The sequence below is a fragment of the Odontesthes bonariensis genome, chromosome 3 (genome assembly GCF_027942865.1).
Source record: "Odontesthes bonariensis isolate fOdoBon6 chromosome 3, fOdoBon6.hap1, whole genome shotgun sequence".
Lineage (NCBI taxonomy): Eukaryota > Metazoa > Chordata > Actinopteri > Atheriniformes > Atherinopsidae > Odontesthes > Odontesthes bonariensis.
In genome coordinates, this window is record NC_134508.1 from 31,541,725 (window position 1) to 31,554,960 (window position 13,236).

At 43.3% G+C, this 13,236-nt stretch overlaps 1 protein-coding gene across 3 annotated transcripts in view; it reads left to right on the plus strand.

Moving 5' to 3' along the window:
• slc12a5a (solute carrier family 12 member 5a) overlaps positions 1-13,236 on the plus strand; it is a 172,293-nt gene that overhangs the window by 58,683 nt on the left and 100,374 nt on the right. Inside the window, exon 1 of one of the 3 annotated variants that reach the window (XM_075461559.1) lies at positions 10,313-10,639. The exons of the other annotated variants lie outside the window; for them this stretch is intronic. Within the exon in view, the coding sequence (XP_075317674.1) occupies positions 10,585-10,639 (55 nt within the window). The 5' untranslated portion in view covers positions 10,313-10,584. Of the gene's footprint in view, positions 1-10,312; positions 10,640-13,236 lie in introns of those variants that run through there. 3 annotated transcript variants of the gene reach the window in all.

Consider the following 13,236-nt stretch of genomic DNA (forward strand, 5'->3'; position numbering starts at 1 on the left):
GACGGCCTCGAGGAGATTCTGGTCCGCCATCCGGCGGCTCAGGGGGGGGAAGCGGTGCACCGTCAACACCGTGTAAGGTGAGGGCGGGGCTCTGCTGACTTCTTACTAGGGACGTCGTGAGTCGGTGGGGGGAATACTTCGAGGGCCTCCTCAATCCTACCGACACGCCTTCCGATGAGGAGGCAGAGTTGGGGAGCTCGGACGTGGGACCTCCCATCTCTGGGGCTGAGGTCGCCGAGGTGGTCAAAAAACTCCTCGGTGGCAAGGCCCCGGGGGTGGATGAGGTCCGTCCTGAGTTCATCAAAGCTCTGGATGTTGTGGGGCTGTCTTGGTTGACACGCCTCTGCAGCATCGCGTGGACATCGGGGGCAGTGCCTCTGGACTGGCAGATTGGGGTGGTGGTCCCCCTCTTTAAAAAGGGGGACCGGAGGGTGTGTTCCAACTATAGGGGGATCACACTCCTCAGCCTCCCTGGTAAGGTCTTTTCGGGGGTACTGGAGAGGAGGATCCGACGGATAGTCGAATCTCGGATTCAGGAGGTGCAGTGTGGTTTTCGTCCTAGCCGTGGAACAGTGGACCAGCTCTATACCCTCGGCAGGATCCTGGAGGGTGCATGGGAGTTCGCCCAACCGGTCTACATGTGTTTTGTGGACTTGGAGAAGGCGTTCGACCGTGTCCCTCGGGGACTCTTGTGGGGGGTGCTCCGGGAGTATGGAGTGCCGGACTCCTTGATACAGGCTGTTCGGTCCCTGTATGACCGGTGTCAGAGTTTGGTCCGCATTGCCGGCAGTAAGTCGGACATGTTTCCTGTGAGGGTTGGACTCCGTCAGGGCTGCCCTTTGTCACCGATTCTGTTCATAATTTTTATGGACAGAATTTCTAGGCGCAGCCAGGGCGTTGAGGGGGTCCGGTTTGGCGACCTCAGAATCGGGTCTCTGCTTTTTGCAGACGATTTGGTTCTGCTGGCGTCCTCAGGCCGTGACCTTCAGCTCTCACTGGAGCGGTTTGCAGCCGAGTGTGAAGCGGCTGGGATGAGAATCAGCACCTCCAAATCTGAGACCATGGTCCTCGGCCGGAAAAGGGTGGAATGCCCTCTCCGGGTCGGGAATGAGATCCTTCCCCAAGTGGAGGAGTTCAAGTATCTCGGGGTCTTGTTCACGAGTGAGGGACGAATGGAGCAGGAGATTGACAGACGGATCGGTGCGGCGTCTGCAGTGATGCGGGCTCTGCACCGGCCCGTCGTGGTGAAGAAGGAGCTGAGCCAGAAGGCGAAGCTCTCGATTTACCGGTCAATCTATGTTCCTACCCTCACCTATGGTCACGAGCTGTGGGTAGTGACCGAAAGAACGAGATCGCGAATACAAGCGGCCGAAATGAGTTTCCTCCGCAGGGTGTCTGGGCTCTCCCTTAGAGATCCGGGAGGGGCTCGGAGTAGAACCGCTGCTCCTCCGCATCGAGAGGAGTCAGATGAGGTGGCTCGGGCATCTAGTGAGAATGCCTCCTGGACGCCTCCCCGGTGAGGTGTTCCGGGCCCGTCCCACTGGGAGGAGGCCCCGGGGAAGACCCAGGACACGTTGGAGAGACTATGTCTCTCGGCTGGCCTGGGAACGCCTCGGGGTCCCCCCAGAAGAGCTGGAGGAAGTGGCCGGGGACAGGGACGTCTGGGTCTCTTTGCTCAAGCTGCTGCCCCCGCGAACCGATCCCCGGACCAGCGGAAGATGATGGATGGATGGAGATTGTGAACTGAATATTATGTAACTCCAACAGTTGAATATATCAATATTTTTAATTTGTCTGACCTAAATAGATCTACAAAATACATGTTATTTTAAACAGCAGCAAAAATCCACTGTCCTACATCTCTATATTTAAGATTTGTTTGAAAAAATATACATGACATGTTTTACATGTAAGATGAAGTCATTTTCTTATTTCGAATGGTAAATCTGTCCACTTAAAGCATCATATTTCATGCCTTCACCTGTCAGTGAGCCAGTTTGTTAAGAATAATTGTAAGAGTCCATTATTTCCACTAAAGGACTGGCTAGATGTCCTCTGCTTTGACAAAGTGTGTGATTATTGGAAATTGATATCATGGTGGCAATTGACCAAAATGACTAGTGAAAAAATCATAAGCATATCAGATATGGGTAAAAATCCAATATTATGTACCCCTACTTCATAACAATACAATAAGAACTATTCGATGTCTGCTAGATATGTGTTTAAATACAAAGCACCTAGTTATAAAAGTTATAAAAAGCTTAAAGTACATGGTTTTTTCCCTATCTAAATTTTGACTAGTCATTTATGCAAATAATCTGAGTTGGTAGCAAATGTCAATATTGAACAGCATGTAATTTGTATATGGGTGTGAAAGGAAGGGGTTTACACCTGAATTAGTAGTTCAGGCTTCAGAATTATCTGAAGATTGAGACAGTTACAGGATCTGCAGTGTAGAGTTTCAAGAACAAAGAGCTGCATGCATTTATCTGTTGAGTGTTTGGATGGTATTTTTTCTTGTGTTGGGGTTATCTATACAAAGTTATCCATGATGGATTAGGGTTTAGCACAGCCTCTGGCTGCACTGTTTATAAAGCTCATGTCTCTGGGTACACACACATTTATTGCTGTGGTTTTCTTACGGTCAGTTTTTTAAGTAAATATTGGCTCTATCTGATACTATTTTTAATCTAGGCTTATGAGAAATATGCTAATAAAACAGTACTGACAGGTGTATCAGTCAGTATATCGTTTATGTTTGTAGCAAACAATACAAACATAAATGGTATAAAGTAATAAGATTACAGAAGAAACTGCACAGTAAACATACAGAGTACATCTCAATCCCCTCCAAGATGGCAACGTTTAAATGTTTATTTTCATGTTTTCATTTATTTGTTTTACGTTTTTAAAGTTGCAATCATGTTTTTTGTCTGGAAAAACTGGAGGTCCATCAGTTTTAATCAGTATGCAGCTTTTTCTTTATTCAAATATCTTTTTCATTCTATGAAGCTATTAATTCCTAAATGAATCTAGGTGCTGTCGCTGTGGCATTTTTTAATTTTTTGTTGTATGCTAGTCAATGTGTGCATATATACCCACGTGATGCTTTATTGATGATGAGCTGGCATATAGAAAGTGTTGAGGATTTTACTAAAACATTTAACTACTTTTATCAGTATGGAGAGCGGTTGCTGTGGAAAGATTAGGCTATTATAACACTCAGAGGCTGGCTGGTAGGCCTTATCAGATAAAACATGTTTAGAGCAAACAAACGCCTGGCTGTGTCGAAACATCACTGGACCACTTTGATCTCCTCATTCTTCCTTCCTCGGCTACAAGAATCTTCCTTACATCTTTAGATGTCTGTCATGCAATCAAAGCCCTGTCGGATGCAGGGGCTCATCCCTGAGGACTGCCCTGGCTATTCTCAGATTAATTACTTGACAGCCCCTCTGAGCACCAAGGGCTTCTGCCAGCCCTGCAGGTTTCAGCACAAGCAAATCTCTGACACCACTGACATGGAGGCTTTAGGCTCTGAACAATACATTGTGGGGATAAGTTATATAATTATGTTTCATCAAAGCTCAGTTTTAGGCAATTGTGCAAAATTGATATCTGCCCTTCTCTTTTACGTTTCCAACACATAAAATATAATGATGGTCAGAGTACTGTAGTTCTTTCAAATTACAAAACCCACCTTTCACAAGGGACAAAGCTATGATTAGATTTGTTTCTGAAGGACACATTTCAGGGGGGTCAGTTCAATAAAGATAGTTCAAACAGTGGGCGTGAATTTTATATACAATTTGGCAGCTCCTGGGAGATGATGAGCAGCAGCACGTGGAATCCTTTGAATAATATCCATCATTGGCCACAGCTTGCTGAAAAAACCTATCAGGAGACCAGGGCTGAATTCAAAGTTAAAGGAATTCTCGTGTTCTCATCTCTGCTGACACAGTTTCATGCAAGTAAACCCTGCAGAAGCATTTGTGCATGCAATCAGGTTTGTGTTTGTCCTCAGGTTTGCCGTGGGATGATATTAGATGGTTCTTGAGCAAAAACTGATCAGATTAACAGGTGAGACAGAAAGTAAGACACGTGGAAAATCTAATCAAGCCCATCTCATCTGCACAAGTGCCTGAGTCTTGTGCTAACAAACTGCATGCTCAAAATTGTTTCACCGCGGCTCCGTAACAACACTATGTGCCCATCAGATCGACATTACGGGAGGTGTTTTGATATTTGCACATTTCATTCTAAAAATGTCTCAGACTGTGCTGCTTCCTGTTATCATCCACTACAGGTTTGACCTATGAATGCTAAATAATGGTTACCTTCACACAAAAAATTCCAAATGAACCCAGTTATTTGTTTATATCAAACAAACATCAGTAAGTTGTGATCAAAAAGGTGGTTTTGATGTGTTCTTGCGGCCAGGGTTTTGACTGATAACAAGCCAGGGTTTACCGTATATTGCTTTTTCTCACTCAAAATGTTTTTTTAGTTTAAGATGCTTCTTCTGCACATACATATGGAAAGCAGCAGGCCGAACCATATTTCAGTGCTGTTGAGTATTACGTTGGTTAGTTGTGTCTTTGTCTCTTGTATCGTGTGTCCAGTTGAAGTTTTAACCGGGGGGGTAGCTATAAAAAGCAGTGTACCCTTGTCATGTCTGAAGGTGTTTAGACGGATCATAACGGTTTGGCAGGAGGCCAAGATATCACAGGTAATGCAGCATTGCTGCTACTGCGGGTTGGAACTGGTTGTCCTTGCTTTAGCTCATCCTATGATAACCAAAGCAGCTTAAGCAGCACACTTTTGTTTAGTGCTGCAATGTAAGGGGTCCGGTACAAGCTGCTAAAAACCAACCTGTGTTGTGAAGTTATTTTGTTGTAGGTGTTGCACTGGATATTCCTGTGTCTGCAGTCATCGTGTGACACAACCCCAAAAAGCATTAGCAGTGTGATGTAATGGTTTGAAGAGCCATCAGTAAGTTGGCTGACTCATTTGGAGGAAGTCAGGGACATGCATGCTCTCAACTTTGTACTTTGTGATCGAGCAGAGGGCATTCTAATGTCAGCTTGACCTTGTGCATGTCCTGATAAATTCCCAGTTACAGGAGCTAAGATGGTTTGCTAAGAAAATGAAGGAAAAATTAACACCAAAGAATCTAAGAAAAACTTTGTATTTGACTTTGTAAATAGTAATGAGCCATTTGTTGACTTTATACAAAGCAGCTGTTTTGCTTTACAACGCCAGCAAATATGTGGACTCACCTTCCAGCTTGCCACCCACCCAAGCAAGTCAACGTTGAGCACAGTCTGCCAGTCTGCCACAGTCTGCCAGTCTGCCACAGTCTGCCAGTCTGCCACAGTAGGTCTATTTCCTGACACCTGTGAAAATGGCATCACCATTTGTGAAAGTGTTGTTTCGGGAGAGGGGTTTCAGGTACGTGTGATGGAGCTGGAGCCATGATAAATTTGACAGTCCACGTCTTAATGTAGTGAGAAGCTGAGTGGAAGCCTCTCAGAAAGGAGCTGCGGTCTTCTTGATGGACTCTTGGCATTCAAACTTATTTATGTAAGAAGTGACAGCCCTTCACTGTGGATGGTACAGTCTTTGTCCTTTTCAATATGGCACAGTAAATCCTGCTTATTGCTTTGCTAAGTTATATAGAGAATTTCGCCTTGGTGGAGGTATGTGATCTTTGCTATTTTTCTGGTTGTCTGATTCTGCAAAAACTACCAAGCCGCATTTCATGAAACTTTGTGGAGAAAAACCCATAAAATACTGGTGTGGATCAGGATAGCTTTTGTTAAAATTGCCAAATGTAACACTGGTTTTGATGGAGGATGTAGTCTCTTCTACATTTCTTTCCAGTTGTCATTGTTGAGTCATTTTCAACTCAATGCTCCTACCCATGTACACCGTGTATCCCTGCCATGCAAAAGGGGCGCTCCTTTTTATTCCACTCTCATCCTAGTCCTCTTTCTAATTTCCATCCTTCTGATGACAGACGGTCACTGAAGGTCAGCGAGTCCTGTTTAAAACACAATTCAGTTTCTTTTGACCCTGTCATCATTAACAGTAGCTGGTCTGCTTCATTATTAAGCTTTTAAGCAGAGCAGATCTTATAAAAGGCTTTATTTAGTGAAACATCAATCATCAAAGATTGTCCCAGTCAGCTCCAGTTTAGAGTTGTGCCCATAGTTCATGACATTTAAATGATCTTGCCTTCAAACCCTTGAAAATGTAAATTTAGCCTTTCTGTCTCAAAAACCTTTTTGTAAATATTCCTCTCAAAGGTGATTAATTGGTACGAGTACTGCTGAGAAAGATGTGACACAGGAACAGAAAACTCGCCTCTGAATGCCAGCTCACACGCATGTAATCATGCACAGATAACAAGAACAACTTCAGGAAAAGGTGACTCATGCATCTACACTTAGGTATTAAAGCCTTTTACTGTATTTGTCAATATACCTTTAACTTTCTCTTTATCTCACTCTGCTAAAAAATCTACAATCATGTAAAATTTTCACTTTTTCATTGAGTTATTTCTTCCAACACTGCATGTTGACAGCAAAACCCCAGGGTTACTAGCGCATACAGTTTTACAGTCTTACATATACACACACCCAGATGAGTGTGTCCAAGTTTGTTTTATGGTGCCTCCACTGTAGTTTTATTGTTTTATTGTTGTTGCTGGTTGTGGTGAACCTCCCATCCAGTTCCCGAGGAGTTCCTTTGGGCAGTGTCTTGATGTTGTAAGGGTTTGTGCTAATCCAATAACAGGACTCTGGTTGGACACAAGATACTGATAAGTTGTCAGTAAGCCATTCTGTTTAAGAAATAAGAGGCCTTTTAGATGCCAGAGTGAGTCAGCAGTGTGTGCACAGAATTTTGCCCACAGAAAATCTGAATTGTATTAATTAGACTTTCTAACTGCTTGGATTTGTCAAAATAAGAGATAAGCTGTAGCTGTGACTAACCTACAAAACTGAATGAAATGAAAGCACAAGTGACATTTTAACAGCTCTTCTAACCTAAGTTTGAGTTCTTTAGAAACGCGTTCTAAGGTCTGCTGTTGCAAATCATCCCTTTTTGAACTTCAATAGGTGTTTGGTGCTTTGTCTTTAGTTTGGGGTATTTAAATCTTGTGTTTCTTTCACACTCTGTCAGGGAAAAAACTGCTGCTGTGCCAGCAGGTCCCCCTGCGCCGCCGCAGTCAGTAAATGTCTGATATTTTCCTTCTACATTCCTGCTTCCGATTGCCCTGAGAAACAATATGTTGTTTTCATGAACCATTAATGTGACAGAAAGGTGCAAAGTTTATGTTAGACGATGTTGCATCAATTCATTACGCGGTTAGACGCTTGCTGTTTTTAAAATATTAATATTAAAGATATTTCATCTCCATGTTGATGTTTTGCAAAGTAGTTTTTTGTTTTGGTGTTTAGGGCAGACATGATAGTGGTTATCAGACATCTAGATGACATCTAGTATGTGTGTGTATATATATATAATTTTCAGAACTGATTGGACCATTAGAGAGTTTTATGTTGCTAGCATTCAGCTTTTTTTTACCTGATTTGTTTCATTAAATGTATTTTGAGTATTGATTTAGGAATTGCCAATGAGTTCAGTATGCTATGAAGGAGCTCTGTTTCAAGGACAGTGTTGTCAAACGAGATGTAACACTGCTTAACAATGTTAAACAAAAAAAAATCACTCAAATTTACAGTTGGCTCATTGCCTCCCTTGTGTCCCCTCAAATCAAGAAAATATTGCAGTTTTGTTGGCAGTCTATTGGCTAACGTCAACTTGTTTTGGGTCAGTCAACTCACATGGGCTATCAATCTGTGAGTTTAGAGTAGAGCTTTCTTAAAAAAATTGTATGTATGTTTCTAAGACTGAAAGCCTTGCATACTTCACCAAGACAATGCTAAACCACATACTGCATCTATTACAACAGCATAGCTTTGTAGTAGAAGAGTCCAGATACTGGTCTGACCTGACTGCAGTCCTGACCTTTCACCAACTGAAAACGTGACCAAATATGTTGAAGAAGATTCAGGACTGTACAGCAGCCAGAAGGCCCAGCAACTCCCAGACGTTCACAGTCTGTTGTTAAAAGGAAAGGAATGCTATGCAGTGGGAAACATGGGCTTGCCCCAACCTTTTTTAGACATGTAGCTGTCTTCAAATTCAAAATGAGTTATTATTTTCAAAAAATGACAAAATGTCTCTGTTTTTAACATTTAATAGTGAACTTTCCATGTTCTACTGTGAATAAAATACTGGTTCATGATGTTTGAAAATCATTGAATTCCTTTTGCATTTATATTTTAATCAGCATACCAAACTATTAGGAGCTGGAGTTGTACTTGAATATCTAAAATACAAGAAAAAGGCATTGACTGACAACAATCGCTGGTTGTTGGTAGCACAAAGGCTAAGCAAAGCCTTGGTATTGTTTGAAAACAGCCTCCTTTAAAGAACCGTCAACATTCCGTAAATTTTTTTATTTCTCAAACTCTGAGGAAACCAAAAATGTTTAATAAAAGCTTTTGATAGATTTTTTTGTAAAAAAAAATGACTTTACTTAAGGGCTGCAAGAAAGACATAAGCATATGCTGTATTTGGTTTTAAATGAACCATTTTAGTAGCCTTCCATGTATCAATTCTTGTTGAATAAGTGATAAGCCACCAGCTAACGCGGACTGTCAACTGAGTCATGGATCATTACTGTGTTACATCTCCTTTGGGCAGCTGGAGTGCCTACCTGGGTTGTGGGTACAGTACCATCAGACTTCAGTGTGTGGGGCACATTCATGTGGTGCAGCCACACCACAAAGTGCCCATTAGTACAGTGATAAATGCCCATGTGCTGTAAATAATGCATGTGTACATGTTTACAATCCGAGTGCTTAAAAGCAACGTGGATCCAAGTCTGTCTTGTCCATGGGAAAGCTGAAGGAAATAATCAAATAGAAAGTGATGGCTCCCCACATTTTCCCAATCAGACTGCTGCTTGAATCTATTTTAGTATAATCTACATGATGCAAACATTCAGGATATACTGGAAACAGTTAATGTTTCCACTTTGTTAACCCAGAAATGCTCCTTCTCCTTGGATATCAAAATTGAAATTGTCAGGATCAGTTTTGTTGTTTCAAGGCAACTGCTGGCTCTGATGTGAGTCCTAATGAAAAACGAGAGGGAACACAAAGCACAGTGCAGAAATGTATCACCACGCCTCAAGGTATTGGGTCTTTGTCACGGTAATTGTGCCTTGACAAAACCGGTATTGTTTGAGACATTGGTAATAAACGTATTCACTTGAGCTGAGCGTGTAGTTATATTCTTATATTTTCCTTTGAACTCCGCTCTGTGCAACAACTAGAATTAAGATTAATTGTTTTCATATGCATGACGTAGAATCCCAACCACTGGAACACACACGCGCAGTATCCTCATGCTGCATGATTTTTTGCTCATAGTACACGATGTACCAGATCAAAACGAATCTACATGAATCAAAATGAGGCTGGTCTAATTGACAGCGAGGCTAGGATGCTTCGCTGCCGCCACACGGCATCCAGGCTCTCTCAGCTGGAACCAAACGTCTTTACGCTTTAAAGAGGGATGGATTAAAGGGAAAAAAAATGTCCAGGATAAAGCATCTTGTAAAACTGGTTGTTACCGCTGAGGCTGAGTCTTTCCTTGTGTGAATCTGAGTACATTACTGTTCTTGTTTATCATAACTGCATACAGATGACATTGATAGGGCTTGTTTATCCCTTGAAAGAAGCAGAGGGTCTATTTGCATCTGACATTAAAGTGGGGAGTGATTGCGGCAGCTTATTACGAAGCAGACAGAAGAAGAAGCTGATGCATAATGCACCTCTGTGGACAGAAAACATAAGAGCAGCGAGGCTGCCGTGTGCCCGTTCTTCAAACCACTTCAGTTCTGCTTCTCCAATCACCTCTCTGTCTGACAGGGTGATGAGAAGAAAGATGTAAAGAGGAGAAATAGATACAGAGGAAACCACACTCCTGCTTAAATATGCAATCAGTTTGGCAGTTTACAATGAAAGAGCAACATTTGAGCAGGGGAGTAAAGTTAGATTGAGATCAGGAGTGAGAAAGGCAGAAAAAGAGCCATAAAAAAGGAAATTGGGAGGAAGAGAAAGTATGCTGCTTTGAGGCGTTCCATTATCCACCAAACTCCTGCAGCTTCCCGCTTCCCTTCTCCCCTCCCTCCTCCTCCTCCTTCTGAAGAGAGAGAGCAACAGAGAGAGTCACGCTTACCAGCTAGAGAAGAGACGTCAAGAGGAGGATCTACAGAGGGGAGGAAAAAAATCCTTCTCTCTCTTCCGCTGCCTCTCTTCGTTGCATCCTACAGGCAGCACGGAGCGAAGAGGAGTGAGGTGGATCCGGCCGGCATATTTTCTGCGCTGCTTCCCTGCAATTTCTGTGGCTGTATCACAGTGCGTGGAGTGCAGGGAGAGCCGCCGACAGCTCGATCGGTGACGTTGCTCCACAGCAGAAGAAGAGTGCCGTACAGGAGCCGGGATGCTTAACAACCTGACCGACACAGAGGAGGGGGACGGGGGAGCGCAAAGCCAGGGTGAGTGATGGGATGTGTCACGCGGTCGCTCGAACACATGAGCAGATATGTACAAATACGGACGTTCACATGGCGATGCATGACATGCGGGCAGAGTGCTGTTTCTGCCCACGCAACAGCTCCGAGGAAGAGTAAGATAGCAGAAAATAGTTCTTAAAAAAATCAAATGTGCGCGATGTAGGTTTATAAACACAACTTGGTTGGAGTGAAGAGAACTGGTGTGTGTGAGTTTTACATTGTAGAGTGGTTGGCCTGCTTGCCTCCTCTGCTGCTGCTCTTACTGCAAGGCTGTTGCGACAAGAATAGTAATGGGCTCACTCCGTACGATGGGTTGTGAGCATAAGGGCATTACAGCTTCGTCCAGCACATGCACACACTCCCACTAACACACACACACACACACACACATAAATGAATACGCATTCATGCACAGACAGTATAAAGTGTTAATATTCCCATCACACACGGCCCTCTTCGGACAGGTGGTATGGACATTTACACATGCACATACACACAGGACCACTCACAATAACAGATACCAAGCCATCATTTCTGCTAATCCCATCGCCCCCCAGCTGTCAAAGTCAGCCCTCCATCCAATCCCTGTTACTCAGCCCGCTCTCCAGTCTCTGCAGGCTTTCAGCAGAGAACCTGTAGACTGCTGGTTAGTGCAGAGCGCTCTGCTGTGGGTGACACCGGATAGAACCAACCCTCTCAGTCCCTGTTGAAAACATTGAACCTGTTGTTGCTGCAATCATTGCACATTATAGAACTGTATTAATTCACAATAGTGCGATAAGTCCCTGGTTTGACTACAGTGTCCATATCACAGCCTTAGTCAGTTAGAATAAAGCTGGAATAGCTGGTGTAAAAGCATCCAAACAGCAGCACTTCTTTATGCTGTTTCCTACATGTTAAAGATTGTTGTATCACTGCACATATCCCTCTCTTAAGACTCTCACACTGCCCTCTTTTATCCGCTTTTGTCTCAGTTGGCATTTTCACTTTTTCATCTCTCCCACTCTTCATTATGCACAAATCTCCCCGTTCTTGTCAGTTCTGGGCTCCAAGGAATGCACTGGAGAAGCAGGTTGCAGATGAGAGAACAGTCACTATGCTGCTTCTCCTACCTGTGAGGGCTCAATGATAAAAATAGACTAGCGCTGGGAACATGAATATTTAACTTAATGCAGTCATCTCTTTTTTTTTTGTAGGAAAGAATTACAATCGTGCTAAGAACTATGGGCACCGTAAGCATGGGAACATCAAGGGCAGGTCACCAAGCTTGACTTAAAACTGCAGAAGTGTTAAGCTGATACGATTATTTTAGCATTGCTGTGGGCCTCTTTCTTTTAGCTCTGTTGGATTTACTTTCTGAGGTTTGTGTATGCATCTGGATGGCATTCTGAAGTTGACACACATCCTGAACACACGCTAATGCGATGAAAAGTGTGTGCGCATGTAGCTCATTGCATCACCAACTATGAATAAATGTCAGAATGTGTCATTCTCAAACTGTCCCTTCAAATTTCCCTCTGAGGTGACACATAGATAGTAAACTATGTAGTGTGCACAAAGCCGTGTTGGGACCCATGGAAAGGTGGATTAGTGTCCCCTCAGCACACATCTCTCAGTCTCTCACCATCTCTCTCCCCATCAGTCTCTCCCTTTCTTTCTCTTTTTGTCTTTTTGCAGTAGCAGCATATCTCAGGATAGGACCTCATTCACACACACTGACACACACACCAACCCCTTCATCCTTTTCGTCTGAATCACAGCTAGCAGGGCAACAACCTGAATAACTCTGTTTAGTCATCAGTACTATGCAGGGCAGCTCCAATACATAGGAACGTCAGAGGTTGTCACTGTCCGCTCCCCCTTGGTGCTGAAAGCGACTCTCACCTCTCCCTCTGAGCTGCCTAGCGCTGTCCGAGGTGCTGATTTACAGCCTTCATTACATGGCTGGATATCGGCATGTGAGAGGCACAGTACATACAGCACGGGGGGGGGGTTACTGTGTAACTGGCAGTGAGCATGCAGAGATGAAAGGAACGACTGAGAAAAATTACAAAAGGTTGTAGGGGAAATAAAAGAAGTGCATGTTGAATCACAGCCCTGTTTACATATTCATGAGCTGTCATGTTGCTCTCAATTCATATTGTTAATCAGCTGCAGATGGTTCTCCTTGGAGCAGTTAGAAAAGTGAAAGAAAGTGGAAAGCAGTCAAGGGTTGAAGGGAAGAGAAGTTTTATAGTTTGATGGTGGAGTGTTCATTCTTTTTGGAGTGCAAGAGGAGAAGCTGGTATTATGAAAGATAAAGTGATGGGGTTAAAAAGTTGTTCCCTTCATGGAAGGTGCTAAAAGACATTGTGGTATGCTTGGTCTAAGGTTTTTGAGCAACTTTACCACTTGTGACAAATACTGCGTAATACATTCATGAAAGCAATTAAATGTTTGATTCTGTCATGATGTTAATAATAAGCAGGTATAAACAATGTTTCAGGATGTCAGAGCACCAACGGGAGCTGTCATTGTTCAACAGCATGATTTCATCCTACTTTCCCAAATCTTGGTTACCGTCTGCAATTTTTCCATTT